The sequence below is a fragment of the Vulpes vulpes genome, chromosome 5, assembly GCF_048418805.1.
Source record: "Vulpes vulpes isolate BD-2025 chromosome 5, VulVul3, whole genome shotgun sequence".
Lineage (NCBI taxonomy): Eukaryota > Metazoa > Chordata > Mammalia > Carnivora > Canidae > Vulpes > Vulpes vulpes.
In genome coordinates, this window is record NC_132784.1 from 90,775,270 (window position 1) to 90,799,898 (window position 24,629).

Here is a 24,629-nt window from a genome sequence, read left to right on the forward strand (position 1 = left end):
ATGCTCCCCAGCCACCCACCCTGACTTGGATCCCCGACGGGGCGCCCCATCACCTCCCACTCGATAAGGCAGAGGGGCCTGCAGGGAGGCCGGAGGCGGGCCCACGGAGGCCTTAACACAGATCCCGGGCGAGCAGATCCTCAGGCCGAACCTGGGCCATGACCCAGCGAGTCCCGCAGGAGCTGCCGGTGCACAGCTCGCAGAACATGAGTCCGGGGGACGCAGGCTGCCTGCAGGGTGTGTGCAGGGCAAGGACTGCAGGCTGGGTGGGCCCGAGTCCCTGCACCCCGGTCCTCATGGGACTGCCGGCCCGGGACACACCCCTGCCCTCACCCCTGGCCTCGCCCTGGCCTTGGCCTCCATCCTGCACTGGGACAAACACGCCAATCGCCTCGGAAGGAGCCATCTGGAGATGGGCGCCCTGCGGTCTCATCTTCTGAACTGATCAAGGGCCACAGGATGGATCCCTTCCTTGTCGTCGACTCCAGGAATCTGTCCCAAATAAGGAACACTGAGTTCAGGAGGTGTCCCAAGGGCACTGCGTGCAAAATCCGCCCCAGGAAGCCAAACTGCTGGGTTTTACGGGCAATGTCCGTTTAACTGGTGTCTAGTTCTTTATATGTTCTGGACCATGTTTTTTTGTCCAACGTGTATGTATTGTGGGTATTTTCTCTACGTCTGTGGCTTACCTTTTCATTTTCTTTTCTTTCTTTTTTTAAGATTTTATTTACTCATGAGAGGCGCGGAGAGACAGAGGCAGAGACACAAGCAGAGGGAGAAGCAGGCTCCTCACAGGCAGCCTGACGCAGGACTTGATCCCAGAACCCCAGGGTCACACCCTGAGCCCAAGGCAGACGTTCAACCGCTGAGCCACCCAGGGGCCCCGCCTTTTCATTTTCTTAACAGCAGGGCCAGACCCAGGAGATGGGAGTGCATGGGCTGCCCAGGCACCCAGAGGGTGGTCGCTGCTCACTCCCTCTCTGCTTTTCCCCCCACGTGTGCCCCACGTGTGGCCAGGCAGGGGCAGGGAATGGGAGGCTCCAGGGAAGGACTGGCTTGTTTGCCTGCAGAGACCCTGACCTGCTGACCTTGTGCTGACACTCGCCCTCCCTTGACCAAGGCCAGCAAGGGCTCAGCATGTTTTCAATTCTACGGGGTGAGGACAGAGGATGCGTGTGCGCGTCCACACACAGCAGGCAGTTCCCTGGAGGCAGGAACCTCATGGACCCTTTTTTGCAGATGCAGAGACAGTGGCACTGAGTCAGCAAGTCACCCGTAGGTTACTGTGTTGCCACACGGATGCTCCAACACAAGCCCGGACAGTAGCTCTGAAGGGCCAGAGTTCGCAATGTAAGTTCAAGGGGAGGAGGTGAAGGGTTGAACCAAAGCCTCAGGGTTACAGGAGAGGATGAGGAGAGGAGCTTTGGGGTCTGGGGACAGGATCTGGAGGCCTGCTGGCATCTCTGACCCCGTCCAGGTGGGCTGGGGGGTGGGGGCCGGGGGCCAGCACCTGTGCCTCAGCTCCTTCCCAGGACACTCCCGAGAGCTGACCCAGGAGGCCCAGGCAGTGGAAGGCAAGGACCGCCCCACCCCGGGACCCCTTGCACAGGCTGCAGGAACCTGGTGGCACCTCCACCAGCGCACCTGGGGCAGTGAGCCCTGGGGACAGGTCAGGCTGGGTTGGTAAGCAAGCGGCTGCCCTGGGGAGCTCCAGCCGCCCCATAGGCCTTGGAGGCAGCAGAGGACAGGGTCCATAGAGCCTGGCATTCATAGGAGGGCTTCCGGGCCTGTCGCCTGCCAGACCATGACATCCCGTGGCCCGGCTGGACCTGCAGTACCACCCATGGGCCCCAGGCTGCACGTTTGAAGGCAGCCACACAGTGGCAGGAAACGAGATAAACGGCCAAATACCAGGAGCGCTGGGCTGGCTGCCCACGCGGTTGCAGGACAGAGCTCTGTGCATGTGACACGGCACCTCTTGCAGAGCTTCCCCAAGGCCCTTCCTTCCCCAAGAGCCAAGCTCCTCCCAGTGCTGAGAAGGACAGGGCCGATCCTGCCCCGGGGTTGGGACACACAAGCATGTGGGACAGAGATCTCAGCCTGTGCAGACTGGGGGCGGGCATCCCAGCGGCCTGGAGTCCGGAGAGGCCACGCAGGCCACTGCACATCGTGCAGCCCTCCACAGGGGCTCCAGCCGAGCCGGCAGGGCTTGCAGCACGGGGACCGGGGGGCGAGAGGGCTTAGGTTTTAAAGGGTCTCTCTGGGCCTTGTGTGGTGTCACACTGAGGAGCACGGGTGGAAGCTGGAGGGGGTGCAGAGACCCCCTGGGAAGCGCAGGGACAGTGACCGTGGGGCGCTGGTGGGTCTGCTGTGGGTGGGGAGCCCAGAGCTGAGCAGCAGGGGATCTAGAGGCCGGGGCGCAGGTGTGGGGTTGTCCTGGATAGGCACCGGGTGTGGGAGGATAGGATGTCGGGTCCGCTGGGTCGGCGGGGGAGGAGCTGCCTGGAGGAGGACAGCCAGACACCCCGGGGTGGGAGGAGGAAGCCCAGGGCCTTGGGTGTGGCCTCCTGTTGGGGCCTGGCTGCCATGGAGGGTGAAGGGAGACAAGGAGGCGTCCGTGCACAGGCCCGGGGGCTGCAGTGAAGGGAGCCGGCAGGCGGGGCAGAGAGCGGGCAGCGCCTTTGTGGCTGGTGGCAGGACAGGAGGAGGGCCTAGCCAGCCTGGTCCTTGGGGGGACAAGGCCTGGGGCCCAGGGCCCGGGTGCAGGGGCGGCCTTGGCCACTAGGCAGGACCTCAAGGCTGCCGGGCAGCACACCTGGGCACAGGTGGGGCAGGCAGGCAGACCGCTGGCACACACGGGGAGGCTCATGACCCCTTCACTTCTGCAGCGGCCGAGAGGCCGAGGGACCATGGGGAGGAGGCCGGGGCGACATGAGGCTCCCTGACCTCCAGAGCCCCCGGGCAGGTGTGGGAGCAGGGAGGGTGGGTTTAGCCAGGATCGGGTTAGGCCTGGGTGGTGTGACAGGCCAGCAAGGACACTGCGGTGGGGACAGGAGCTGAGCCGGGGGAGGAGGGGCTTGTGGACGGAGCAGGTAAGGCTGGAGGCCTTGGGGTGGGGGTGACCTGCTGAGGCGGGTTCACACAGCCACTGTCCCCGGCCACCACGGGGAGAACGGAGGCAAAGGAAATAGAGACAAGACACATAAACTTGCTCATAGCTGACGACGGCCCGTTGACAGGTCCCTGCCACCTGCCTCCAGGGACTCAGCGGCGTCCCTGTGAATACTCGGCCAAGGACAAGGCAACCTCAGCTCACCTGAACCTGAGTTCCGGGACCCTCTGACTCTGATCCTGACATGGGGCTTGAGCTCACGACCCTGAGATCATGACCTGAGCCGAAATCAGGGGTGAGATGCTCAACCCACGGAGCCCCCCCGCGCCCCAGGTCTTCCCTGACCTACGAAAATCCTTCATCTGTGTGACCCCCCAGCATACGCTGTCGGCCTGGAGCCTCCAGACACGGGGCACTGCTCTGCCTCCGAGGGGCCCACGACTCTCAGGGTTTACTGGACGGTAAGTGACCCTTCGGGGTCCTGGGAAGCTCGCCTCCAAGTTCCCTAGAGATGAACACTGTCCCTGGCCCCCTCCCAACTCCCACGCGTCTAACCAGGCCCCTGGGCCCCAGGGCGGCTCCTCCTGCCCACGGGGCTTGTCTCCCGCCTTCAGTAAAACTGAAGACGTCTGAAGAACTCTTTCTTGGCCGTCAGCCATCTGAAGAACTCTTTCTTGGCCATCGGCCCCTGGACCCCAACACCTCACGTCAGCCGTAGCAACCAAGGAGAGCCACCCTTCGGGTCTCCCGTGGCTGCTCCAGAAACCCCCCTGGGCAGAGCGGCTTCAAGCAACAACATTGCTCTGTTCCTGTAGGTCAAGTTCCAATAAGAAGAAGCGAGTCCGGGGAATCACATCACAATTTAAAGCTCCGGGCAGGGCGGCCCCGCTGGGAGTTGGGGGGGCCCTGGGGTCCAAGGAAGGGAGCTGAGGGCCCATGGGACGGGTGTGCGGGGAGGCCCACGGGGCCTGCGTGCTGAGACCCTTTCACAGCAGCGACCGCCCCGAGCGTGGCCCAGGCCCAGGGTAGGACATCACAGCCCTGCGGCCGTCCTACGTGGAAGGGGAGTGAGCTCCCAGCCGCCACACTTGCTCTGGAGGGGGATCTGCGAGCAGAGGCGGGTCTTTATGCCCCGCGGGTGTGCCTGGGACTGTGGCTGTGACGGGCCACAGGTGGAGAGAGCCGCGGATGACGGTAACCGGCCCCGGAACCTGCGGCCCCTGACAGGTACTGGGGAGGCACCGCGGCACCGTCCCTCTGGGATTTTGGTTCTTCCTCACACGTCAACGCCCTTGCGAGCGGCCCTCGTCCCCACTGCCCCCACCCCGAGGTGTACAGTCCCTTGCCCCCACGACCCCAGGCCGGCAGGGAGCAGCTCCTCCTGCTTTAGTAAAACCTCCGTGTTGCACCGCAGACGCCTCGGGGACTCCGGGCCGTGGACTCTGGACCCCACGAAGCTCACCAACGTCCCCAAACTACATCAGCTGGCCGGGAAGTAATGCATGGTCGGGGGGGTGGGGACCGTGCTCACGAAGGCCCTGAGCGGCCTTCAGAACAGGTCATTCCAGGTTGGCACCAGTCCGGTCTCGCAACGACGGCCAGTGACCACTTGGGATCACTCCCGGGGCCGTCAGGAGGCGCCGCTGCTGCAGGGAGGGGGAGACCGGGGGCAGGCTGGGCTGGTTCCCGGGTCCTGGCGCCCCAGCCGCTGCGGGTGGCCGGCCATCTCCGACGCTTCCTGTCTGGCAGGTGACCCATCACACCGTGTCTGCCTCAACCTTCCCACAACACTGTCCCGCGTGTGTCCGGGGCCCCGACTACAAGGACACCAGTCATGTCGCATGGAGGCCAGCCTCGTGACCCCATCTTGTATGGATCTGGGGGTGGGTGGACACCGTTCAACCTCCACCACGCTTGGGTCTTGTTAGGAAGCTCGCTGGAGCTCAGGGCCCCCGGAGGATTCTGGGGCGCCCACGGGAGGGCGGCCCCCAGGCCTGCTGCCGGCTGCTGCCCATGCCTTGGGCTCCAGCTCCCCGGGCCGCTGGCCTGCGACGTCCCGAACGTCGATAAGCCACACTCATCAGCTCATTTTGAAGTTCTGCACAGAAAATTCTTTTTCAACTTTATCACAAAGGTGCTCCCCACATTCTGTTCCAGAAACTTGCTCCTTCTCCCCTTGCGGGAACGGTCTCAGGCTCCCAGGATTCAGGCCCGTCCGCGGCGAGGTCGGAGGACCCTCTCCCGACACGGAGCCTCTCTCTCAGTGCCGCCTGTCCCGTGGGCCCTGTCTGCACCGGGGTCACCCCCGCCAACCACCAACGGCTCCAGGTGACCCTCTGGTCTCTAGTCTGTTTCTGGCGGCTGGACACAGGTGTGAGGGATGCCTCCCCGCGTGCCTTCCTCGCCCTAACCTCAGGGCAAATCAAGCATTTCGCAAAAGCCCAACAGAAAGGACAAAGAAAAGCCTCTTCTTAGAGCAGCCCCTCTGCCGCCTGGCTGCCCGAGTGGGAGAGGGCGGAGGACCCCACGGGCCGGGACAAGGCCACAAAGGCGGGCCTGTCCCCAGGACAGTCGGGCCCTGTTTGTGGGGATGTTTGCTGGCAGCACAGCTGGGCTCAGACACTGGGTGGGTGGCTCAGCCCCCCCAGGCTCCCGGCTCCGCGCACCCTGAGACCCTCTGCATCCCCACCGCCCCTGGGCTGGCCGCACGGAGCTGTGCATGCAGGTGACTAGTTAGGGACACAAATCAGGCCAAACTGCACTCGAGGCCAGGTCCTCCCCTGTTCCGGGCAGGTGGCCCGGCCCCTCCGTGCCTTGTTCTTCACACTGCGATGCCCTGAGGACAGAGAGCAAGGTGACTCCTCACACCTACCCTGCGGTTGCGTGACTCACTTGCATCCCAGAAGTGGTGGGGAAGCCCTCCCAGGAGCCCAGAGGCCCCGCAGGCTGGTGGTCCTGGAGCCTCTCAGGCGCAGGGCTGCAGGGGGCTAGGGAGCCGGGGCCTGGGGTCGTGGAGATGAGGCCCCCCCACAAGCTGTCCAGGAAGCAGAGGGGACAGAGCGCGATGGGGCAGGCGGTGGTCTGTGGACAGTGGGCAGGGGGAGTGAGAGGAGCGCAAGGAAACAGGTGTAGGTCCTGGGGCTCCCGAGAGGTAAGCGACTCAGCCGGAAGGTAGTGACCCCAAAGCCCAGGCCATCCTGGCGAAGGCAGGGCCAACCTTGGTCTCCCGGCCTGGGGCGTGGGGAGGACCTTCCTCTCCTGGGGAGAGGAGGCCATGGTGGTCAAAGCTGGGAGGTGGCCAGAGGGCACGACACGCCCAGCTCCCCCTGACCGAGCCCTGCTGGATGGACTGCCCCCACGTGGTTGGGGCTCTGAGGCCTGGGGCTGGGCCGGGCTCAGGGGCCACCAGCTGACAGACGGTGCTGTCCACCCCCAACCCCCAAGGCACAGCCTTGCACTGAGCGCCCCTTGGTTGCCCCTGCCCGTCACACGGAGACCCCAGGAATGAGCCCCCCACAGAGCCTCAGCCAGGGTTGGTCCATGGGCTGCTGGGGGAGCGTGGGACATAGATCAACAGGCCCGGTCTGGCCCCGGGGCCTCCGGGCACCACAGAGCGGAGCCGCCAGCAAAGGGTGCCAGAGGCCTCCACCGAGGGTGGGGCCCGCGGAGCTGGGGGCAGGGCGGGCACTGGCGGGTCGGGGGACCTGGGGGTGCAGAGTGCAGCCCACCATGCTGGGAGACCCCTCCACTCCCGCACGGACGCCCCATAGCTGACCACCCACCCCGTCCCGAGTCAGTTAACACCCTTCTCCCAGGCACCTCCCTCAGGGTGGGGCTAGGCCTCAGCCTGGCCTCTCAGACTCACGGCCTCTGCCCCTCTGGGGGTGCCCTGAGGTCCCCCTCCAGTCTGGAGTTACAGGCCTTGGGCCTTCTGGTCATCTGGCCTGGGAAAACCACAGCACACAGAGTGCGCAGGGCGCCCCACCCTGGCCCCTCACCCCCTGGGAATATCCACTGGGGTACACGTGGGCACCCCCACTGGAGTCGGGGGTACGTGGCTTCACTTGGAATGTCTACGGCCAGCCCATCCCCAGCTCCAGGAGACAGACGCGTGGCTGCTAGGATACTTAATTGGTTTAATGACACAGCCTTTGAACCTTGGTCAGCTATCATTTCTGTGTCACCTGCAGAGGCCGGGGCTCCAACACTCACCCACCACCCACACAGTACATAGGGCCAGCCCGGCCTTAGACCTGTTGGGGGAATGCCTCCTTCGGGCTCTGCCTTGGGGGTGGGGGTGGGGACTGTCTAAGGCCATACTTGAGTGAGGGTATGTCCAGTCCATCCTGGCTTCTTGCGAGGGTGGTGGGAGTAGAGCATGCATCCCACCCGGTGGAGCCTGGAGCCCCCCCAGGCCACCCTTGAGGAGTAGTGCGCTGGGGGGTGCTATGGGCAGTATCGGGGACAAGGCCCAGCTCAGAGTCCAGGGGGGCTGAGCCTGCTGCCTGGCCCGAGGTGGGGACGTGCAGGTGCGCGTAGAAGTAGCAGCCATGAGGGTGAGGTTTGGGGCCAGGGTCACCAGGACCGGGAGGAACCCCCAGGTGGATGAGGAACCTAGAAGATAAGTCCTACCCACCTCCTGGGAGTTCTGTGGCCCCAGGGCGAGGTGTCATGAAAGCCAGGAAGGGGCTGGGCGGGCTGGACAAGCAACAGCTCTGGTTTCAGGGGCAGGTGCATGAGGGGCCTGCATCTCCAGGTGGCTAGTTTGGCGCAGGTGGGCCTGAGGCCCTGCTGAGCCCTAGGACTCGCCATGCGCCATGAGGCCAGAGGCCGCCCCCAGCCCACCACCGCCACCTGTGTCCATGGTCCAGAACATACACACATACAAAAATAATACTCCGTGCCCTGGGAGCGGGCACCTCCGCAGGTGCGTCTCCCCCGCCGCAAGTGTGCTGGACCCGGGGCCGCGTCTAAATGTCGTCCTCCACCCTCCTCTGGTTCTTGGAATGAAACTTGCTCATGAGCTCCTCCAGCTCCGACCCACCTTGCTGCTCCTGCGGGGAGGGCGCCTCAGTCCAGGGGGCTGGGGGCCAGGGAGGAGGGGGCGGGGGGCGCAGGGGGCGGCGCGGCCGGCTCACCTCCAGGACCGCCTTCTGCACGGTGAGCTGGCTGTACACGCGGATGCCCTCCTCTCCACACACCTTCTTCAGCTCTTCCTTGTTGAGCGAGAAGAGCTGCGGGCCCGTCAGGATGCCCAGGTTCTCCACGATCCTGGGTGCGGGGCCGGCGGGAGTGAGGGCGGGGCCCCGGTGTCCCTGCCCCGCCCCCCTGCCCGGTACGCTCCGCCCCCCACCCCTGTCCCATCCCCTGCCCAGCGCGCTCCTGCCCCGCCCCTGCCAGTAGCCCCGCCCCTGTCCGGTCCGCTCCGCCCCTGCCCCGTAGCCCCGTCCCTGCCAGGTGTCCCCCGCCCCCTGCCAGGTGCGCTCCCGCCCCGCCCGCTGCCCCCGCCCCGCCTCCTGCCCGGCGCGCCCCACCCCTGCCCGATACGCTCCGCCCCCCCAACCCTGTCCCATCCCCTGCCCGGCGCGCCCCGCCCCTTCCCGGTGCGCCCCGCCCCCTTGCCCGGTGCGCCCCGCCCCTGTCCGGTCCACTCGGCCCCTGCCCCGTCCGCCCCGCCGCTGCCAGGTGCGCTCCCGCCCCGCCCGCTGCCCGGTGCACACACACACACACACACACACACACACCCCCCGCGCTCACCGGGCGCTGAAGGCCTTGGCCTCCAGCCAGGCGCGGACCTCCGCGGGCCCGGACTCGTAGGTGAGCGGCAGGCCCACGGGCTGGCTGCGCTCCACGCGGAAGTTCCGCTGCGGCTGCGTCCTGATGTGGCTGATCCTCCTGATGAGCTCGTCGTTGACCTCGTCCATGTGGTGGATCAGCTCTGCGGGCGGCGCCCCGCGCTCAGCCCCGCCCCAGCCGCCCCGGCCCTCCGCCCGCCGCCTCCCCCCGGGCTCAGCCCCGGTGCCCGCGTCCCCGGCCGCAGCGCCCCTCACCGTCTTTGTCCCCCGCGAAGCTCCGGGGCAGCTTGTGGGTGGGGCTGGAGGGACCCCAGTATTTCAGACCGGCCTGCGGGGCGGGGGTGGGGAGAGGGGAGCGGGTGGAGGCGCCGTCGGCTTCGGCTCCTCCTCCCTCCGCTCCCCTCCCCGGGCAGGCCCGCTGCCCCACCCCGCCCCCAGGGAGCCTTCTGGGGCTCGAGGCTCTGCACCCGCCCCTCCCCCTTTCCCGTCTCCCCCCCCCCCCCCCCCCCTGCAGAGCGCTCGATCCTCAGCTCACCTGCTCCAGGGGGGCGTCCTCCAGCCGAGTCTCGTCCAGGATGTTGCAGGGCACGTAGCCCGCCTGGCCGCTGCGATTGCGAAGCTTCCACCACTGGTGGTCATCCTCCAGCACCTGCGGGCCGCCCCGCCGTCACCCCCGCTCACGGCACCCTGCTATGGGCGCCAGCACGGGGGTGGGGGCCCCCTTTACAGGGGCCACAGACGGTTGCAGGCATTTCCTCCGAGGCGGCGCCTCCCCCAGCCCCGTGGGGCAGTCCCAAGTCCCCCCAGGAGCCCCTGCCCTGCCAGTGCCTCCCACCCGTAGGGGCTACCGGCCCCCCAACTCCCCCACCTGGCCTCAGCAGCAGCCTGAGCAGGGCCCTCTGGCCTTTGCATATAGACCACACCCCAGGCCGCCCCACTTTCTGTCCTCAGGTGGATGGCCTGGATTCAGGGCTGACACCGAACAGACGGTGTCTCAAGGGGGCCCCTGGGTGCCTGTGAACGATGAGCCCTGGCTGAGAGCTGGAGGGTCCCCTGCTGGGCACAGAGAAGGCCCCTCCTGCAGCGTGAGCCCAGCTCAGCCCAGCCCAGGGGCCCTGCGCCCCCTCTGAGGTCCCTGAGACTGGGAGGCCCCTGCACCCCAGGGTGCTGTGGGGGGGGGCTGTGGCCCCAGACTGGAGCCCAGGGTCGGGGGCCCGGGACAGGGACTGGACAGGCGAGCCAGCGTCGGGCTCCTGGCCCCTGCCACCCCCTGGCCCCGCCTGCCCTGCGCCCCTCAACAGCCGCCTCCAACCCCTGGCCCTGCTCACCTCCAGGACCTCGTCCTTGAGCACCGACAGCTCGTTGGCATTGCGGGCCGTGAAGTCATAGAGGATCCTGACGTACTTGGCCATGGCTGGCGCGGGTGCGTAGCCCCTGCATGGAACAGGAGGCTGAGGCCCCGGGCCGGTGGGGAGCGGCTTCCCAGGTGCGAGCTCCTCCTCCAGCGCTCAGGGCGCGGAGGAGAGGCTCTGCGTCAGCCGGGAATGGAAACTGTGACAGCCCCAGAGCGGCTGGGGCCCCTACACGGAGGTGGGGGCCATGCGGGCGGTGGGGGGCCCGGGGGGCCTGTGGGCATGGCCAGGCCTGCCCGGCCCGGGCTGTCTCAGGGGAGGCCAGGCCCAGCCCCCGGGACCCAGCGCCAGGCGTGCTCCCGGGAAATGACAGGGTCACCGCCATCCCCTCAAGGGAGGAGGAGAGGCCACAGGTGGCACCCGGGGCTTCTCAACCCCCACGGGGGCTGCCCATGAGCTTCAGGGGCATGGCGTGGGGGCCCGGCCAGCGCAGGGCAGGCCTGTGCTGCACCCAGGCTGGGCTGTCCTCTCCCGGCCGGTCCGGCCCCCCGTCATCAGGGTAGCTCCTCGGGCAGCCACAGGCCTTGAGGACCCCACCCAGGGGAGGCAGCTGAGGCCTAAGTGGCCCGAGCCAGGACTGGCCGGGACGGACCGGCCGGGGGCTCAAGGTCAAGGGACGAAACTGTTTCTTCAAGCACGGCCCTAGGCCAGGAGCCCGGGGAATGAGGCTGGCGGTGGGGGCGCCGCGATGGGGGCACCTGTTGAAGACGCAGATTTCAGCCCCCTCCCCTCCTGAAACTGAATCCTGGGCGATCGGGGCCGGGACAGGGATTGGGGAGGTTTAGGAAACTTGTAACCGTGACTGAACAACACACAGGAGAAGACATAGAAGGAGACGATATATTCGGGTCCTGATTTATAGGTGGCTTTTGGCATTTTCTCTTCAGTTTTATGTTATAAAGTCAGAACGAAAACCCGGTTCTTGTTTGGAAAAATGTTTTTTTGAGCGCCGTGAATGAGGCGCTGGCCGCCACCTGGTGGCAGCACACTTGTATCCGAGGATCCGTGTTTCTGGGGGAACTTACCTGTGAGCCTGCGGGGAGCTGACTGCGGGGGGGATGTCTCCCGGAGGTGGACATGTGGGCTCGGATACCAGGTTGTGTTTGGGGGAGCTTCGAAAAGATAGCCGGTTCGCTGGGATCGGCTGTGGGGAGAAAGGACCACGGGGCTTGGCGGGGGAGGGTGGGCTCAAGAGGGGCGGTGAGGGCAGGGACATGGGGGGGGCAGGGAGGAGGGCCGGGGCGGTGGGGGCACTGACCTCGTTCTCCGGGGCCTCCACTTCCCAGGGAGCGTCCTGCAGCACGTCCAGGGGCGGCTCCCAGCCACTGTGGAACTTGGGCACGTACAGGGGCACCAGGGGCTCCCGCGGCCACTCAGAGCTGGAGATGGGGGGCCCTGGGGTGAGCATGCGCACCGCCCGGCAGGGGACCCCCATCCTGGCCCTCCCTGCCGCGTCCTGCTCCCGCACCGAGGACGAGTCCATGTCTCCCCGAGAGACTCCCACAGCGTCGTCTCCTTGGGGACCAGGTGGCCTCGCAGGAAGCCCACGGCGTCGCGGGAAAGCAGGGGGCTGGTGACGGAGCGGGCGATGTCTGGGCCCCCACAGGTGCTGACGATCTGGGGACAGCGGGGTTCAGAGGAGGCCCTGCCCACCAGACCCCAGGCCCAGCAGCCTCCTGGCAGCACCACAGGATGGCCTCGCTGGCCACCTGGCCTCTAGGCCCCAGCTGCCTGCCCAGGGTGGGCCTTGGCCTCCCCAATCTCCACCCGGGGCGAGCCTCCCCGGGGCCCCCCAGGCACCAGGTCCAGAGGTCCGAAGAGGAAGTGCACGAGTTCTGCAGCACTGGGGTTCTGGATGTGCTTCTGCAGCTTGGCCTGGGGGGGGGCACACAGGGTGGGGATGGTGCTGGGGATCTGGGGATGGGGGGAAGGAGGGACCCCGACCCCCAGTGTTGGTGCAGAGGGACAGACGGGGTGGGGATGGTGCTGGGATTGGGGCAGGGACCCCGGAACCCCCAGGGTCGGGGCAGAGGGACTGGGAGGGGCCTGTGCACTCACGAGAAGGTTGAGAGCCAGCTTGATCTTCTGAAAACAGTCGACAAACTGGGCCTCGGAGGGGGGCCTTGCCCTCAGTGTGAGGACCCCCTCTGGAATGGGGGGCCATGAGCTGGCCGGCTGTCACCGCGGGCCTCACCCTCAGCAGCCCACCTCCTCAGACTGGACCTCCTGCAGCTCAGCAGCCCCCTCCCCGCCTCCCATCCCCCTGCCTGTCCTCCCTCCCCCCCCCCCCCCCCCCGTCCCCGCCCGTCCCGTGGAGCACCCCCCTCCGCACCTGCTGGCCCCTTCTTCCCCTTCTTCTTCCCCTTCTTGCGCTGGTTCAGCTGCTTGAAAGCCTCTGCCGCCTTCTGCAGCCGAGCCACGAACCACTCGATGTCGTCCAGGGCACAGTTGAGGATTTGCTGGGGTCAGAGGGAGGCGGGGGTCAGCCTCAGGCCCCCCCCAGCGCTGCAGGGACAGCCCGGCCCACTGTCTCTTGTCCCTGGGTGTGGCTGGGGGCTGGAAGGGCTCCCCCGTGGGGCCCGGCGGTGGGGCGGTCCCCTACCCCCCCACCCCAAAACCCACCGTTTCCTTTTCTATCTTCTGGGCCAGCAGGGCGCGCGGCTCCTCGTCCTGCGACTCCCGACGGCGGAAGCCTGACGGCAGAGGCAGAGATGGTGCTAGTGGGAGCCGCCCCGCCGCCCCCATGCTGCCCCAGCCCCCGTCCACCATCCACCAGCACACCTGGCTCACTGAGCGGCATCGGCGGGCCCACCCGGTTCTTGCTGGTTGGGGAGTCACTGCCGTAGCGCTGGAAGGGGATGGGGGCCGGGTCCTTGGTGGGGGGCAGGACCGACTGCCGCTGCCGGATCTTCTCCTGGTGGCCCCTGGACCGGGCAGGGGGAGGCCGGCTCAGCCTGGCCCCGCCCCTCGCCCCCCAGGCCGCAGCTGCCCCTCCACCCCCCATGCCTACTTCAGGGTCTGCGGCCGCATCTTCTTCCCTTGACGGCAGTCGGCCAGCGCGCTCTCGATGTCCTCGTGCACCAGGTCCGCCTGGGAGGGGACACTGGGGCTCAGGCTGGCCCAGGCCCGCGCCCCCCAGCCAGGCCCGGGCCCCTCCTCACCTCCACCTCGTCGCAGTAGAAGAAGTGGATGTCAGGTTTGCTCTGCTCCGAGTCCTGGCACACGAGCAGCAGCACCGAGGGGTAGCGCAGCTGGTTCAGCACCGTCTGGCTGTGCCGCACGGTGGGCAGCGGGAAGTTCTCCAGCTCCTCCTGGGGGACAGGGGGCTCGATGTGGGCGGAGCCGCGGCACACAGGGGTACTGACCAGGCTCGCAGCCACGGGGCCACCTGGGCTTGAGCCACGGACACCGCACCGCGGCAGAGGGCGCAACTTGCCAGCCCGCCCTGGGTTGTGTGGTGGACACAGATGCACACAGGGCTGCGGCCCGGTGGCAGACGCAGACCTAGACCCCGTCGGGCGTGGCTGCAGCTGTGGCTGCGCAGCCCCGGACGTGGCCCTGCCTCGGAGCAGACAGGCCCTTGCCCGGGGTGGACCGGTGTGTGTTGTGACGTGGCTCCGCTGGCTCCTCAGCCTGGGCAGTGCTCCCTGCCCTGCCTGCCCTCTGCCCTCCTCCGCCTGTCCCGCCCCCGCACGGAGGCCCAGCCGGCATCGGGGTCACTGTCCCCAGCTGCCCTCACTGCCCTGCTGCCCAGGCACACCTGGGACTCTATGTCCAGCAGCCGCAGCGACTGATCGTTGACCTGCAGCAGCATCTCCTGCGTCCACACTTTCTCCTTGGAGCTCAGCTGCACCAGTTTCCGGATGGCGTCATCCACGGACACGATGGCCTCACTCTTGTCCATGATGAACGTGGCCAGGTGCTGGGGGCGGGCAGGTGAGCACTCTGAGGAGCCCTCCTGGCGCCCAGGATCCTGGGGGCCTGAGGGGCCGTGGCCGACCTCAGGAGCCGGGGAGGGGGGACGGCCCCTACCACAGGGGTCTGAAGAGACACAGCCCCATCCCGGGGGAAGCCCTGTGCTCTGCCTTGACGGGTGCCGTGGGGGCCATGGGCATGCCCTGGTGAAACCTCTGGCTGCCCGTCCCAAACCATCCGTCACCCCACCTCCTGTCCTGTGCTGGACTCCAGGGGCGCCGGCATCCCTGGTCCCCCCGAGACCCGGCGCCGGCTCGCCATGGGGCCTCTGCGCGGCAAGAACCCGGTGTGCGAACCCACTCGTGCCGGCTCTCTCCTCCCACGGGGCTCCGCTTGGACCTGCTCTCCCTGCCCGGCTGCAGCAGCCCTCTCACCCCCTGGCCTGCCTTGGTCTCAAGGATCATGATCTGACATGACGCTTCTCTGTTTAATCTCCTGGCTGCTGGGTTCGCTGCTGCCTCCCTCGTGCCCGGGATGGTGCCTGGCGCACGGCAGGCCCTCGGCGAAGATGCGGGATGGGTGAGTGTCCGGAGCGCCACGTGCGCTGCTCGTGTGGGGTGGCCCTCGGGGCCTGTGGCCAGCCCAGCCCTCCTTCCAGAACCCCCCTCCTTCCTCTGTCCCCAGGACTGGCTCAGGCTCCTCCTCTCTCCTGGCTCGTCCCTGTGTCCCATCGACCTTGGCCGAAGTCGGTCCACAGGCTGAGACAATGGGATGAACCTGGTCTCACGCTCAAGGCGGACAAGCCGCAGCTGTAGCAGCGCTAGGAGAAGACGCTGGGCCACTTCTGACCTCAGGACAGCCTTCCTCCCCGGGAGACCTCCCTGGGCGACGGAGAAAATCCAGACCCTCGCAAGAAAAGGCCAAAAAAAATCTGACCTAATGAAAAGTAAACATTTCTGCTTGGAAAAAAAAAATACCGTGTACGAAGTAAAAAGAAAAAAAGAGTGAGACAGACACGCAGCAGATACGGTGGAGGCCAGTTTCCTTGACACAGAGACTGCCTTGTGCAACGGTGGCTCCTCGTTCGCGGCTCTGTTTTGTTCCGCGTGGCTGTGGGTACACCAGTGACAAGTGGCAAGTACACGAAGGAGATCCGTGAATGTGTTCAAGGTGGGCACTGCAGGAGAACGTCGGCAAAGATCTGGCTGGAGAGCGGCCCGGAGACTGAGCGTAACTAAGTCTAACACAGAAGGCCGGCGGCGGCCCCTTTGACGACGGGATTGCGGGGTGAAGCCGATTCCCCTGGCGCTGAGGGAGTCACGCCGGGTTCTCTCCCCTGTGCCCTGGCCGGGACTAGTGCCCGCGGGTCACGCCTGCAGGCTCGCTGCGGGGGGTGGGCGCCCGGGGGCAGCCGGGACACGCGCGCTCCCCCCACAGTTCAGGCGCCCCCACCGCTCGGGGACAGACTGGGGCAGGAGGGGTCGGCCCGGCCTCCGCACAGAGACGCACCATGGGGCACGGGGCACACGGCGACCACCACCACGCCGCTGCCACCAAGCCGGCGGCAAGCCAGGGGTCCCTCCCTGGGGTGGAGAGCCCGCCAGGGGCGCTCTGGGCCACAGCGGGATTAGATGAGAAACCTGGAACAGGAAGATAACTCACGGCCCTGCGAATAATGGGAAAGTGAGCAACCACAGTTCCATGTCAACAGCCAACCGTCAGAGGTCGGGAGGGAAATGAGAAGATACTCAGGAAAGGAAAGAAAGAAAGAAAGAAAGAAAGAAAGAAAGAAAGAAAGAAAGAAAGAAAGAAAGAAAGAAAATACTCAGAGACAAATGAAAACAAAAACATGCACATCTTCGTCGTCGCGACCTGGGGAGGACAGAGGGCGCGGCAAGCAGCCACGGCAGGGCCAGAGTTTGTGGCTGTACATGGTTACCTGAACAAAGACTGGGTCAAAGGAGTCGCGGGGAAATCAGAAAATGTCCTGAACTGGATGACTACAAAGGTGTGTGCATGGCGCCCGGGGGCGGGGGGCGTCTGCCCTCAGCTTGGGTCGCGATCCTGGGTCCTGGGATCAAGTTGCATGGGGCTCCCCGGTCAGCGGAGAGCCTGCTTCTCCTTCTCCTCCCCTGCGCCCCCTGCTCATGCTCTCTCCATTGCTCTCTCTCTCAAATAAGTAAATAAGGGATCCCTGGGTGGCGCAGCGGTTTGGCGCTTGTCTTTGGCCCAGGGCGCGATCCTGGAGACCCGGGATCGAATCCCACATCAGGCTCCCGGTGCATGGAGCCTGCTTCTCCCTCTGCCTATGTCTCTGCCTCTCTCTCTCTCTGTGACTATCATAAATAAATAAAAATTTAAAAAAAAAAAAAAAAAACCAAATAAGTAAATAAAATCTTAAAACAAACCAACAAAACAAAAACGAACCCAAAACATTAAAGGAGTGCACATCAAATGTGCAGGATTTCACTAAAGGAGTTTATAACGCGAACTCTGACTCCTCAAGGAAAGAAGTAATGTTTCCTGTCAGTGATCTACACATTTCCCGTAAGAAACTAGAAAAAGGCAAATAAGACCCAGAGTAGGGATCCCTGGGTGGTGCAGCGGTTTGGCGCCTGCCTTTGGCCCAGGGCGTGATCCTGGAGACCCGGGATCGAATCCCACGTCGGGCTCCCGGTGCATGGAGCCTGCTTCTTCCTCTGCCTGTGTCTCTGCCTCTCTCTCTCTCCGTGACTATCATAAATAAATAAAAATTTTTAAAAATTAAAAAAAAAAAGACCCAGAGTAAGTGGAAGGAAGGAAGGTGAGAGCAGAAGCCAGCAAAGTACTAACCAGATAAACAATAGAGAAAAGTCAAGGAAGCCCGAAGTTGGTTCTGAAAAAGTTAATGAAACTGATAATCCGCAGCAAGATTGAGCAAGAAAAAAAAAGAAAACACAAATCATCAATAACCAGACAAATAGAGGGGCCACTACGCATAAAAGTGAATTCACAGTCAAAAACCGTCCGCAGAGAAAACCCCACATTCACACGGCTTCCCAGGTGAGTCCTCGCAAGTATTTAAGGAAGGAATAAACAGGGTCTTTCACAAATTCTTTCTGAAAACCAAGGAGTAGGGAACCCTGTCCCGGGGTGTGATGAGGCCGCTGCAACTTCGCCTCCCAAATCTGTCGAGGCTTTACAAGAAAGAAAATGATAGACCGGCGCCTCTCAGGACAGCAGCGCAAATGGGGGGCAGGGCCCTAGCAAGCTGGCCCACCGACACGCGGGGAAGGTCCCCGAACGAGCGGCGTTCCCCAGCGCAGGGCGGGCCCCGCGCGAGAAGACTGAGTGGACGGCCGGCCGGGGCGGTCATCCCCGAGGTGCGAGGAGGCACCGACAGACGTAACGCCTCTCACACCAACACTGTCATGGAGGACGGAAGGAGCCTCCCGTGAGTGCACCGTATCCCCGGGGCAGGGCAAAGCTCGCAGCCTGGGGCGCCGCAGGTGCCTCCTCCTGGGCATGCCGCTCTGCACCCCCTGACCCCGCGGTCCCGGGCGCCGGCCGGGCCCACGTGGCCCTGAGGTCCGGTGGCTCCAAATGAGGGTGATGCGCCCAACTTGGACAGCCCGTAGCCCACGTGGGAGATTCAGGGGAACTTCAGGCAAAGCACCCGGCAAACCAGTGTCTCGGGACGCCCCGTCACCCTCCAGCCCACTGCTCGGGGCGTCGGAAAGGCCCCAGGGGGAGGCCAGTGCCATGGACAGCAACGTCCCGGTCACCTGCCCAAGAGATGCCCGCGGCCTGCCCGCCAGGGGGAAACCACCGCGTCCGCGGGTGGGGAAGATGCCCGTTCACGCGGGGGTCTCTTGGCTCGCCTCAGTGCCGGTCAAAATCCTAATAGGATGGGAGCCTGGGGGGGCTCAGCCGTTGAGCGTCCGCCTTTGGCTCAGGGCGTGATCCTGGGGTCCCGGGATCGAGTCCCTCATCTGGCTCCCTGTACAGAACCTGCGTCTACCTCTGCCTCTCTCTCTCTCTCTCTCTCTCTCTCTCTGTGTGTCTCTCATGAATAAATAAAATGTTTTTTAAAAAATCCTAGCAGGCTCTTCAGGGGGCCAGAGGGGTGTTGAAATGTAAATGCAAGTCTAAGGAGCTCCGCATGGTGGAGAACATCTGAGGAGGAGCCATTTACCCTGCCTGGTTTCAAGTCCCGTAATAAAGCCACAGGAAGGGGAAGGTCGCAGGACAGAGCAGGGACAGACCCACCCACGTTCCTCTCCCCACCTCTTGACAAAGGCACCAGGGCAATCAACTGGAGAAGGAAAGTCTTCTCAATGTCACTGCACGCTGCGACCACGGACCATGAACCCCACGCGAGTCCCCCGCACAAACTGATCTCACGTGCATCATAGACCTAAATGTAAAAGCCTCAACTCAGAGTTTCTAGAAGACACAGGAAAAGATCTTCAGAGCCGTGGGTCCCGCAATGACCACTCCCAGCCCCGCACAAAACTCCAACAAAACAACCCTAACCGCAGCTCAGAAAGTGGATGCGGTTGGACCCCAGTGCGGTTGAACACTTCTCCAAACACAGCTATGCGTCCAAGCCAGGAAGCCGGGGGGGGGGGGGGGGGGGGGGGGGGGGGGGGGGGGGGGCTGTTTCTGTGATCATGCAGCTGGCCAGCCGGCCTCCTGCCTCAGCGAGCTGCAAGTGTCCGCAGGGGTCAGGAAGCAGGGCCCCGCAGGGGTCCCCAGGCGCCGCTCGAGGCCATGTGCCCTGCAGCCCACGCTGTCGGAGGGCCTGTCCCACAAGTGTGTTTTCTTGGAATAAGGTCACGGAGCAGAACAGAGGTGTTGTGAACTATGCGGATTCAATTACGCGGGCGGGAGAGGGGGAGGCCCCAAAACCACCCGCTCCGAGCTACAGGACAGAGCAGAGCTGCAGACGGCGCGGCAGGGACGCCCCGTGTCACTAGGACCCCCGCGTCCCCGTGGCATCCTGACCACGGTGGCGGCGACACCAGCCTGGAGCAGAGCTGCACACCCTCCCCTCTGCTGGACACTCACTTAGCAAACAAACCAGCCCCAACTCTCAGCAGCCCCCCACTGCCGGGGCGCCTCCCGCATCCGGAGGGGCAGGCACGCCCGTGGAGCAGCGGCGAGGGCCCCGGGCCGGGGTCTTCCCACAGGCTCTCCTGGACCCACGTCCAGAAGGCCGAAGGTCCCCCAGCCCTGAGACGGGGGGCAGAGCTGCCTGAGAAGCAAGGGGACCCAGCCGACCCATCCCCACTGGTGCCCTGCCCCGGACCCTGAGGCAGCAGCCTGGCACCGGGGTGCCCACCCAGCACAGCCCGATTCAGGAGCCCAGGGACCCCCAGTGTCTCCGTGGACCTGTTGTGGAGACCAGGAACCTGAGGCGCACAAAGCACTGACTTGTCTGCTCTGCGGGTGTGGCCGGTTCCGTTGGAAGGGAAGTCCTCATCTTCCTGATCCTGGACCTTCCTGGTCCAGGGCCCCCCTTCCTGACCCAGGGCTCCTCCTTCCTGACCCAGGGCTCCCCCTTCCTGGTCCAGGCACCCCCTTCCTGACCCAGGGCTCCCCTTTCCTGACCCAGGGTTCCCCCTTCCTGACCCAGGGCCTCCCATTCCTGACCCAGGGCCTCCCCTTCCTGACCCAGGGCTCCCCCTTCCTGACCCAGGGCCTCCCCTTCCTGACCCAGGGCTCCCCCTTCCTGACCCAGGGCCTCCCCTTCCTGACCCAGGGCTCCCCCTTCCTGACCCAGGGCTCCTCCTTCCTGACCCAGGGCCTCGATTCCTGACCCCAGGGCTCCTCCTTCCTGACCCAGGGCTCCCCCTTCCTGACCCATGGCCTCCCATTCCTGACCCAGCGCTCCCCCTTCCTGGTCCAGGGCCTCCCTGCCTTCGTCCTCGGCCCTTCCTAGCCCTGTTGTCCTGTAGGCTGGAACAGTGGTCAAGAACCAGAAAGGTCATTTAAAAACATGCTTCCTGAGATCTGAGTGTGAGTGGAGGCTGACCCAGGGTGAAGAGCTCCTGAGCTGGCCGCTGGCCGAGGGTGGCTGGGCGGTACAGCCGCTCCCCGAGTCCATCCACACTGGCCACCCGAGGCTTTCCCTGCAGGAGGCGTGTCTGGGTCCCACCTTCTCCCTCCGAAGCCAGATCCTTGTTTGGGGCCAGGATGACAGCTTCCCGCGGGCAGGGTTCCCATCAAGTGCTGCCAGACAGCACCCGAGCCTTGTCCTTGCCTCCTATGGCCCCCGGACTGTGGGCTTCTCAGGGTCAGATGGGTGTGGGGCAGGCCCTGGCTCTGGCAGCCTGCTGTGGGGGTCATGTCTCCCCATGCCTCAGTTTCTCCATCTGCCCGGGGACCCGAGGGGTGCTCCTTGGGAGCTGGCCTTACCTGGACGTGGTACTGGGAGGTCTCGTGCATGATGATGTTGGAGTTGGAGTACTTCTTCCTCTGTTCTGAGCAGGGAGTCACCAGTCAGTCACACCAGGGGGCAGGACCCGCAGCCCCGAGTCCAGGTGGCACTGGACCCCCGGTTGGGCCACAGGGAGGGCGAGCAGAGGGGTGCTGCCGCCAGAAAGGACTCGAGGGTGTGGAATGCGAGCGAGGGCCTTTTGTGGGCCGACGGCAAGCCTTCCTCCGCTGCCAGGAGGCCCCGAGGAAGGACCCCCAGCTCGGAGCAGTGCGGGGGTCTGCGCCCGAGGGGTTGCAGGATGCTGAGCAACTCCTCCCGCGGAGGCCCCCTCCCCAGCTGCCCGGGAAGGGTCCATCCAGGGCTTCCCCCCACGGCAAGTGCTGCCAGCTGACGTCTCCCGGCCCCTCGGGCCCCTCCCGGAAGGGGCGCCGAGTCCAAAGGCACAAACGTGCGTCTGGGGGGGGGGCGGGCCGGGCCCCCCAGCAGCGCCTGGACTCAGCCCAGCCTGGGCCCTGCCCCTCGGGCTATCCGGTTGCAGTGAGCGGGGCAGCCGAATCAATATTGATGGTCCCTGAATTATTAGTAAAGGCCTCTCTCCTTACGGGGAGGGAGGGAGGCAGGGACCGAGCAGCTGCTTCTCTGTGAGGGTCTGGGGCCCTTCTGGGCACCGAGGGCTGGCCTGCGTCCCCGGGGGGCCTGGCACAGCCTGGGGGAGGGGAGGCGGCCAGACCCCGGCACCCATCCTCGAGCCTCACTCACCGAACAGGTCCTTGGCACTCATCTTGGCCACACCGTCAGACCGGCCCAGGCTGCCGCTGCAGGGGAGGGGCTGGTGAGGGCGAGGCCCACACCGCACCCCTCCCTGGGGACTGCCCAGAGCGTGGGGGTGGGGACTCACTTGGCAGCACCAGGGCAGCAGCTCACAGACCCCAGCTGGCTCATGGTGTCCTTGGTGGTGGCCGGTGACGAAGGGGAGCCTCGTGGCCTGAGTCCAGGGCCTAGAGCCCGGCCCCCACCTGAGTGGACAGGGCAGCCGAGCTGATGCCTCCCCGGGGCCTGGTCGGTGGCTTCCCTGTTCCCAGGGCAGGACCTCGTCTCGGCTTCCTCCCAGCCCAGACCTAGAGGCTGCAGCGCTGCCATCCTGGCCAGACTGCCACGGGGCTTGGGCACGGTGTCCTCAGGGAGCGGACACAGAAGGACCTCCCGGCCCACGTCCCCCATCTCACCCCAGGCCCTCGGGCTTCCACAGGGAACCCCAGACTGTGCCAGTGGAGGAGCCCCTCTCCCAGGCTGCCTGGGGTGGGCCTGCAAGGACAGTGTCCTGGGGGCTCAGAAAGGGGACCAGGGAGAGGCCACACGTGTTCAAGGGTCCTGAGGCAGGTGGGAGCCAATACGAGAGGAAGGTAGCCCAGGACGAGATTGGACCCGGGATGGGGTCAGGGGGCAGGCAGCGGGGGGCAGGTATGGTCTTGGAGACCCAGAGCCCAGAACAAAGTCCGGAGGGAGCACACCTCAGGGGGGTGAGCGGAGCCTGGTGCCCCCGAGCCAGATGAACACGTGCCCCCTGGGACCCCTGGCAGGACTGTCCTTCAGTGGGGGCCTCCCTACGTGGGGCCTGCCAGGGTGGGTGGTCACAGGCCAGGGGGGCTGGGCTCTGAGGGCAGGGAGCACCCCAGGACTTTCTGGTTTGACGGAGAGGGTTTCAAGGAGGCGTGAGGGGCCTGGGAGCCTCGGGCCACTCCTCCCATGTGTCACCGAGGGGCCCGACTCTCTCGGGGTGGGTGGGAATAGGGGCTTGGTCAGATTCCTCAGACCACGTAGCCGTGGAGAATGTCCGGAATGCCCATGACCTCAGTGAGTGAGCCGAGTGTTTGCTCACTGGGACTCCTGGCGGGCTGAGCCAAGGGCATGGGGCACGTGTGTCTGGCACACGCACCTGGGCAAACCCCAGGCCTCGGGGCACACGCAGACACGCACTGGTTACGACCCCCCGCCCCGTCCTCGGGGCCGCTCTCTGCAGGACCGGCTGGACAGATGAGGCCAGGTGCTGGCATCTGGATCGGGGCGCAGCCGGGGGAGGGGCCGCCATGGGCGCCTGGCTCCCGTCAGCTGACCGGGGCAGGGGAGCCTGCGGGCCCAGGGGTGGAAGCAGCCTGGGGCCCAGGCTGCCCTTTGGTTTCACTGTGGCCATTTTCCGGGTGCAAAGGGAGGGCCGAGCAGGGTGCCTGGTTGGGCAGCAGAGGAGGCCCCAGCAGGGCAGGGAGGGTGGAGGAACCAGCTCCAAGTTCAAATTCCAGCTCACAGCCAAGTGACCTTGGGGAGGAGTCAGCTGAAGGCCCAGAGGCAGCCGGGTGGAGCCCTGGAATGGGGGAACACCCCGGGCCCTGGCGGTGCCCAAACCTGGTAGGTAAGGAGGGACAAGTGGGGAAGCCTGGGTGGGGCAGGGGTGGGCTCCAGGCACGCTGGGGAGGCAGGCAGAGGACCCCGCAGACTGGGCCGGGTGGAGAGCAGGCCACGGAGGCCCGGTCCTAGGCAGGAGGGGGGCCTGGGCCACAGAGGCTGGGGCGGGGGAGGGGACTGGGAGGAGCAGTGTAGAGGTGGGGACGAGGGGCGCCAGGACAGCTCCTGCTGGGGCCGGCCCCACTCGGACTGGGGGCACCTGCGGGCCTGCCTGCCCTCCTGCCCTGCCGCCAGGTACACCTCCATGCGCAGGCCCCCCAGGCCTCCCCAAGGGAGAAGGGACCCGGAGGAGCTTCAGCTCAGGCCCCGCAGCCCAGCTCGCAGCCTCCTCTGCCCTGAAATGCCCACACCCCTCGACCCCGAGCCTGACCCCAGCCTGATGCTTCTGGCCCGGATTCCCGGTGGGCTGAGACATCCAGGAAGTGCCCTCCTGCTCCTACCCGCGGGGAGCCACTGGCTCCCCTCAAGTGTTGGCCACAAAGGAGGCCCCAGCCTGTCCCGGGGAAGGGGGCTGGAGCCCTTGGGGGACATGGGAAACCCCCTTCCCACCCCTGTCCTGGAGGAAGGGGTTCTCTCCATGGAGCCCCAGGGCCGGGAGGCGGCTGGGGCCTCAGGTGCACCTGGGGCCGCCCCAGGAGAGGCAGGGCACGCCAGGCTCCCACCCAGCTCCTGGCCGCGGGTTCGGGGCGGCCCTGTCGCACCCCGGTGCCTCGGACGGCCGGGCCCATGGACTCCGGCCAGAGCCCTCAGTCTCGCGGCCAAGCCGGGAAACTGAGGCCGAGCCAGACTACAGGTCGGCAGGTGGGGGTGCACTGGGTGGGGCCCTGGGACGCTCACCTGCTCCTGTGCCCCGCGCCGCCCGTGGGCCCCTTGTCAGCGCGACCGTCCGCCTGTCTGTCGGCTCCTCGCCTGGGCGCCCAGGGGCTCAGCAGCGGGAAGGACGCGCGGCTGGGCCGGGCTGGGCAGGGGCGGGGCGCGAGGAGGAACCTGAGCGGCAGGTTAGAGACCGGGAGCTGGCGGGGGGGGGGGGGGGGGGGGGGGGGGGGGGCGGCGTCCTGGCCCGGCCCCGCCCCGGGGCTCCCTGCTGACGGTCCCCAACAGCCGCCTGTCTGGGGACACGGACCGGGAGCCCCTCGCCTGTGCTGCCATATGGGGCGAGCGAGCAGGGCGAGGCTGGGACCCTCCCGGCGCAGAAGCCCCTCCTCAGCTGGCCCCTGGGGCCGGGGCCTGGGGGTCAGGCTGCAGCATGGGCACGTGTCCAAGACCCTGCGCCCGGCGCCCCGACTGCCCCAGACGGGAGACCCTGGTCTTGGTGCAGCCCCAGCTCCACTGCACGCGCATCGGAGGCCCAGGCGCCATGGGGGGAGAGGACAAGGGAGGGGGGCTCCGGACTGTGGCCCCCCCTGAGGCCCAGGCCTCACCTGTGCCCGCCGCGTGGGGGCAGGTGTCCTTCCTCCTGGCCTGACTCCCCTGCCTCAGCCAGCTGGGCGGAATGAGGTGAAGGGGTGGAGGCC

The 24,629-nt window shown here is 66.0% G+C and overlaps 2 protein-coding genes and 1 long non-coding RNA gene across 5 annotated transcripts in view; 2 read left to right on the top strand and 1 right to left on the bottom strand.

Annotated features, from left to right (window-relative positions):
- Positions 1 to 93: 93 nt before the first annotated feature.
- On the bottom strand, positions 94 to 24,103 carry EPS8L2 (EPS8 signaling adaptor L2). Of its 3 annotated transcripts, XR_012001747.1 has the most exons (22): positions 23,953 to 24,086; positions 21,554 to 21,671; positions 21,415 to 21,470; positions 20,634 to 20,698; positions 14,080 to 14,241; positions 13,481 to 13,630; positions 13,330 to 13,409; positions 13,101 to 13,243; positions 12,942 to 13,012; positions 12,652 to 12,778; positions 12,378 to 12,466; positions 12,120 to 12,194; positions 11,788 to 11,936; positions 11,578 to 11,698; positions 11,345 to 11,463; positions 10,236 to 10,341; positions 9,443 to 9,556; positions 9,163 to 9,235; positions 8,870 to 9,050; positions 8,251 to 8,383; positions 334 to 492; positions 94 to 230 (listed from the first exon to the last, which is right to left on the bottom strand). XR_012001747.1 is itself a non-coding variant. In XM_025991523.2 (21 exons), exons 2-21 carry the CDS (start codon positions 21,595 to 21,597, stop codon positions 8,083 to 8,085), a joined length of 2,142 nt encoding a protein of 713 aa, XP_025847308.1. In that variant the 5' UTR covers positions 21,598 to 21,671; positions 23,953 to 24,103; the 3' UTR covers positions 7,229 to 8,082. The 3 variants fall into 3 exon arrangements, 2 of the variants coding, with proteins under 2 accessions (XP_025847308.1, XP_025847310.1); XM_025991523.2 differs by lacking the exons at positions 94 to 230; positions 334 to 492 and adding an exon at positions 7,229 to 8,166 and having other exon boundaries at positions 23,953 to 24,103; XM_025991525.2 differs by lacking the exons at positions 94 to 230; positions 334 to 492 and adding an exon at positions 7,229 to 8,166 and having other exon boundaries at positions 20,634 to 20,693; positions 23,953 to 24,090.
- Positions 2,245 to 3,878, top strand: LOC140599065 (uncharacterized). Its single transcript, XR_012001749.1, has 4 exons — positions 2,245 to 2,359; positions 3,240 to 3,407; positions 3,491 to 3,573; positions 3,686 to 3,878. It is a non-coding gene; the product is annotated as an uncharacterized lncRNA (long non-coding RNA).
- The window catches only part of DEAF1 (DEAF1 transcription factor), a 31,305-nt gene continuing 28,557 nt past the window's right edge, over positions 21,882 to 24,629 (top strand). Inside the window, exon 1 of the mRNA XM_072759199.1 lies at positions 21,882 to 21,886. The gene's annotated coding sequence lies outside the window, so the exon portion shown is untranslated. The remainder of the gene's footprint in view (positions 21,887 to 24,629) is intronic.